Raw genomic sequence first — 6,456 nt, forward strand, 5'->3', positions numbered from 1 at the left:
ACGTTTAATAACGGTACCGATAGCTATTCAGAGCTGTTTCTGACGTTACTCTGTCCCAGGAAAAAAAAAGAGCGCAGCATTTTTTTTCTTTTGTCAGTTTGCCGCTTGTCTCCGCTCCCCTTTCCTTTTTTCTATTTGCTCGGTGTATCTTTCCAAGTATCCTAGGCCCGAGGTTAACTACGAGATTTTGACTGGGTTCTGTCCGACGTTGTAGATCCGAGTGGGACATCGACTCTGCGTAAGTATGCACTTCCTTCACACAGGTATGTGGCACCACCTTTCATCCTCGGCGTAACATTGCACGCCAGACTACCGTTAGTCCCGCACATAAAATTCATCAAAAGAAAACGCCTAAAAACGATGAACTTCATAAAAGCTTTGCCACACACAGCCTGGGGACGTGAGAAGTGCCCTATGACCTCAATAAATATAGCAGTGATGACAATAACTGAAAGTACTGCTGCTATCAAGTTGCGTGAAAATTAAGCATGATAAGGAGGACGTAGCCGAATACAGTCTTACATTACCAAATACATGCTCTATGAGTGCCAGAAACAAGCTCAAGCTCACTGTTTCGATGACGGCCACGCCTGCCGAATTTAAATGCGGATAAAATGCAAAAACGTTCGCGTACTGAGATTTTGGTGCACATTGAAGAAGCCTATGTGGTCAAAATTATTTAGAAGTCTCGCAGAATGCCTAATAATGAAATTCGGGTTCCGTTACGTATGAAGTCGAAATGTATTATTTTAAATTTTTAATGCGGGAAAAGCTGTAGCAAGGCACAATGTACGACGTTTAAATTTAAACACTTATAAATGAACACCGTCACTCCAGTCATTTATAGCTTAGTGCACAAGCCTACGAGTTCGGTTTGTGAATATCTGCTGTCTGTAGCATAGTATTGTGTTTCCTACCTGTACGAATATAACGTGAAAATATCTTGTTGAAAAGAATTATCCTTACGCTCTGTTATAGAGCGACCAATTGATGAGATCAGCAATGTGAGGAAAGGCAGCATAGTGACATATAATCACCAAAAAGGGACAGTTTCTTGCTAAAATGCATGGCTGCCAACTCAGTTAAGCCACAGAAAGACAGCATGAAAATGAATGAGATATGGTTCAAGGTAGCTGACCCGCACGTTCACCTGTCTGAAGCCACAGGGTTATTTGCATATCAACTTGAGCTTTGACAAAACATAGCTAAAGTTATATGCTCCTTACAAACATGAAAACGTATCAGTTCAAGTTTATACTTGCGGTGCTTGTATATCTATATTACATCCTCCTCCCTACATCGGGCCGGTACAAACAGTGCAAGTACAAATGCTGAGCCGCAACAACACAAAACTTTCCGAGAAACTTGTTCTAATGATTGGAGCCTTAGAGCATGCGATTGTTGTAACTTACACATTGAGTTTGAGCAGGCTTCTCATCACTTTGATTAAATGACTAAAACGGCAAATTGTTAGTGCTTCAAAAAATTTCCTGGGGACTGTTTCACATGAAAAACAATTTTGGAATCATGGCTTAGATGAAAACTGTTCTTGCCGACGTTTTGCTCTGTTCTGGGTCTCAGGAAATGAGCCATAGATGCCGTTTTTCCGTTCAGCTGGGGCACAAAGTTCTGCAGCTAACGGGCCTGACGGAGTACTTTCAGCGATGGAGCTGTCAAGTACCTGTCATCTCACGGACTCGAACTCTCAGATGGCAGAGCAACCGCCCCGAAAATGCGTTGGTCCAGGTTTCAATCCCGGAACTGAGAAAATTTTTCCGCAACGGCGACGCTTTGTTTCTGAGAAACTCTTGGAGCTTTCTTTTGTATCTTTGTATTACAATTACTGTGGATCATGACCACATTAAGCCAACAGACAATGAGGTCATTGAAAGGATCGAGGAAATTAGGTGTAGTAGAAGTCAAAACATACAAAATAATGATGAAAAGATCATGAATGTGGACGAAAAGATAACTTGTAGCCGGCGGGAGACAAACCCTCAACCTCCGCATTACGCGTGCGTTGCACTACCAATTGTACCGCAGCGACAGTGGTCAATCAATCCCCTAGATTTGGTATTTATGTTTTGCTATATCTCGCCCTAGGACTGCCAGCCAGCGCCACTGAAAGCCATGGTGGGTGGACGTGGAAAACCTTTCTTTTTTTCTTTTTGCTCGATGGCGTCGCGCTAACAAAATCAAGTATCTCGGTTCCTCTTTTTCTCTCGTTTATTCAGGTGGATAACTGTTCACCCCTCATAAAACTTAACCTGAGTCAAATTTCAAAGTAATGTTACTGAAAGATGACCTAAGGAATGAAAAAAAGTCAGTTAACAAGTGCTATATAATGCACTCTTCGTACTCTAAACGCTCTCACCTTGTACATGTCGATGACGTTGGAGCAGGCACCCAAACTGGCAATCTTAAGGAAGGCGCAAGCACCCCGGGCAATCTTCACGAGTCCGTCCTTGGAGCGACCGCTCTCGATGTAGTCGAAGAACAGGCCCGTCGCCGCACTGCACACCGAGCACGCCTTCGGTGACACCACGCCCACGGCGGCATTTCCCATAACCTGCACAATTTATTTCACTCATTGTGTTATCACGTCGAGTGTCAAGGCGCACGTGTGTTGTGCGCCAGAACCGTATAACAAATGCTTAAAGCTGGATGGCACATAAATAGGGGGAGTTCCAATTGAGTTTGCGTAATCCGGTCAAAAGGTTGAGGATAATTGTGATGGAAAAAATGTTGTTTCTACATTTAAAATAAGGTAGGCGGCATTGTTATAACTTTAGCTTTACTGGTCCGAAACCTGTCATTTGGTCCGCTTACGTTTCGTTCCAGACAAGGCACCATTGCGGCAGCTTCCCAAAGCTCCAGTCATTACTGCTTCGGATCATATTGCATTTATTAACGAGATGCTAAAATATTCATCGCCCAACCTTGCCCCATTACTATCGGCTCTCTTTTTCACAATTATTATCACATAATACCGTTCCTCATGACTGGCGTGTTGTGAAAGGGATACCAATTTTTATGTCTGGTCATCGTTGTTCACCACTTAACTTAGGATAGTAAGATCTTGATGAGGGCTAGTTGGTTCATATTAAGAACTGAGGTGAAACAGCGCGAAAAGGACGAGGATACAAGGAAACAAATACCACAGACAAGCGCTGACTGCCAACTGGAAGTTTATTTGAAATTCACCGGACATTTATACCTTCTTCAGCATAGGCATGCGCACATCAGTCGCAAAAACATCTGCACATCAACATTCATATCAACACATCAACATCAACGTCAACAAAACATCAACATCAACAAGAAAGATTAAAATGTTGATGTGCAGATGTTTTTGCGACTGATGGGCGCACCAGTAACCCTCAGCCATAGGGCAACAACTTTTCTGGCCTCGTCAACTTCGATTCTCTGTCACCCGATATCACGAGATTTCCGTAAGCTCCTCATCTGATACTATGTGTGCGCCCTGATTATACATGCTTATGCCAAACGAATTAACATGCATTCTTTCCAGTTAAGCGCCTTTTTCACCGTTAACCTGCCTGTATTGGTCAGATATGTTTTAGCTACGCCCATCTCGCCTGCCTGTCACACAACGTCACAAAACAAAAGCTTACCTCGTCAAACTGACGTGCTTGCACTAAAGACACATTAAAGTGCTGAGCGAAACCTAACTTCTTTTTTGGTGTAGCCGAAGACTGCCCCGTGCCGAACGCTATCAATTATTGCTGCCGAATGATCAATCTTGCACTTCCTACTCGGAAGTGCTTGGGAGGACAAAATTGTCTGCATCTCCTGTCCACTACCGAAAAAAAATTAGGCACCGAAACGAGCAAGCTTCTTGGAACACGTATTGCACACATGTTCAGGAGTTGAAATGAAAAAAATGCCCACATAAAAAGCATTTTCAAGCAAAAAATAAGTTTCTACATTTGATCACTATATCTCGTAAGCTGCGCAAAGCCATTTTCTTTTCTTTTTTTACGGCCACCTTGAACGAGATATGGCGCTCTCCTTTGGAAGCAGGGTAAACCATGAAGCAGGCTGATGAACTTACGTGACTTGAATGCTTTGGAACTGTTCTTTGAGGCTTGCTTGCCTTCTATTTATTTATTTATTTATTTTACTTAGAAATACTGCAGGCCTTGGGTACCGCAGGCCTAGAAAAATGTGGCCATAAATGTTATCATTGGTAGCGAATAGGAAAGTTATCGAGAACGTTCGCAACCATTTTATTCTTTAACGCCAGCCTCAGCCATGATTTGGCTTTCTCCTTTGGAAGTTGTGTAATCCATGGTAAACGCTGAGAAAGACACGCAATTTTAACGTCTCACAATTTGGTGCTCAGCAGTACTTGGCTGTCAAAAAAGTGTCCACCAACGTGGACGCCTGTAGCGAAAAGGGTATAATAAAAAAGTTGCGTGGCAATCAAACGTCCTCAAGCCTTTCCAGCACGTATGCGACATCATTGTGCTAACTTCTTCGTTGTACGCGCCCACGATTTTCAACCAGACACTACAAGCATAGCAAGGGAAAGTGGACCAATCGCAAACGCCAGCACTGCCCTGCTCATCCGGCTAACTATTTTCCCTGCGCTTGCTAGGACTCCCCAAAGCCCTGTCGACTGCTACACTCTACTGGCCGCTTGCCAGCCAATGAGATAAAATAATTCAGAGCCATTCGACTCTGCAAATCTGGATGACAAGCGGATCTGTATTTAACTGTAATGATGCGAAAACAAAACACGAAAGCAATATAACACAAGCATGCACTTTGTTACGTTTATTTGTATTTGCGTTTAACTCGTGAGCACAGTCATTATGGCTTTATGACCGCTATCACAGACGGCCATGACCTCTGTGACGACACTGGAGATATTCGTAATGAACGTTAGGTCTATGCGCGACCAGTGGCGCGTCGTGGATTCGTTGTTCTTGGTGTAACATTGAAGGCCAAACCTTTCCCAGAGGAGCGCCAAGAACCACTTTTGTCGGGACGACACGCATCGGCGCTGAAGTCACCCATGGGATTGAGGTCCACGGGGAGCATCCACTCAAATGTGTCGATCATAAATGTTTGAAGGTCGCTCTTTGACGTTCAGGGATCAACGTATACGGTGGCGACAACGATCCCGTCCCCAGCCTGTACGGCGCACGCGTCGGCACATTCCACGGCAAGGCTCTCGCCCGTCGTCGGTTAGGCGCAACGGCCGCGCTGTCGTCGGTTGCGTCGATCGCAACGCATCAAACCATCAACCGTCTTCTGTTTTAACACACCTGGCCTCAAACGCAGCTGCGACACATAATCTGATACGATTTCGCCTTATGATTAAACTATTTTAGCTCTATGGACGCTGCCATCGCTTTTGCCTACGCCCTTCACGAAACGCTGGAAACTAGCCTAAGGCAGCACCGCTGTAAAAAGTTGTCAAGGTAGGCAACGTTCTTCGCTTTGAAAGCAAACAAACCTGACCTGGTAGACCAGAGAACAACGCCTGATTGGGTTGCTCAAATGACGCGGCGTGTCAACGCCCGACGCAGACGTTGACGGTTACGTAAATTTCGCGTCACGAGATTGCAACAAAGTCAGAATGTATCAGGTTTTAAGTTATGCGGCCCTTTATCAGCACTCAACCAAAGGAATAAAGGTATAGTACAAAACGAGGGGTTTTCCTTTCATAAATCGACAACGGACAAAACGGAAAGATCAACTGCACAACCATTATGCCTTTATTTGCAGAACGACAGCGACAACTAAGTTATGTCGATGAGATTTAAGTATTCCTAAGATATTTGTTTTTTTTTCTCAAGCCCAGCGCTTTATGCCATAGCGTGGCTGTCAGTTTTTGCAGCAATATCTCAAAAAGAGGGTGGCTTTCTAACACTGGTTTTTATATGAGTACTCTTCCCGAATGCGAGCAAATATCTTTGGAAATTTCGTCTTTTGATTCATTTTACAAAATAAAGCGCTGCATTGATGTAAACCATATCTTCTCTGTGCAATATATTGTACTTCAAGATGATCTTGAATGAAAAGAAACTATTTTCTTAGTACGTTTTATTCTAGGGAGATAGTTATCGCATTTGGGTATTCATTACTCTGAGAATTGTTTCTTTTGTTATTTTACTTTAAATGTTTTCTTTCGCTATCTTCAAACTGTTGGCCTCTAGCCAATGCAATTGGACGCCCGTAATTAAGTTCATAAGTATGTCTGTGTTAGGGTTCCCTAGGGAGCTGCTGCTTTTATCCATAATCTCTACTGCACGGCCGTAAGCCTTCTACAACATTAGATACTTCATGAACGAACAGCATATATATGTTGTTCGTTCAAGAAATAAATATAATATTGTCCAGCCTGGCCCGAACTGACCAGGATGAAATGCCAAGGCAACACACACACAATGAATGCTGTTATTTGCTATCGACCTGGTAACCTAG

The 6,456-nt window shown here is 43.6% G+C and overlaps 1 protein-coding gene across 1 annotated transcript in view; it reads right to left on the reverse strand.

Annotated features, from left to right (window-relative positions):
- LOC142586120 (sphingomyelin phosphodiesterase 1-like) overlaps positions 1-6,456 on the reverse strand; it is a 106,951-nt gene that overhangs the window by 57,069 nt on the left and 43,426 nt on the right. Inside the window, exon 4 of the mRNA XM_075697374.1 lies at positions 2,375-2,569. Coding sequence (XP_075553489.1) covers positions 2,375-2,569 — 195 coding nt within the window. The remainder of the gene's footprint in view (positions 1-2,374; positions 2,570-6,456) is intronic.

Source organism: Dermacentor variabilis, chromosome 6 (genome assembly GCF_050947875.1).
Source record: "Dermacentor variabilis isolate Ectoservices chromosome 6, ASM5094787v1, whole genome shotgun sequence".
NCBI classification, from domain to species: Eukaryota; Metazoa; Arthropoda; class Arachnida; order Ixodida; family Ixodidae; genus Dermacentor; species Dermacentor variabilis.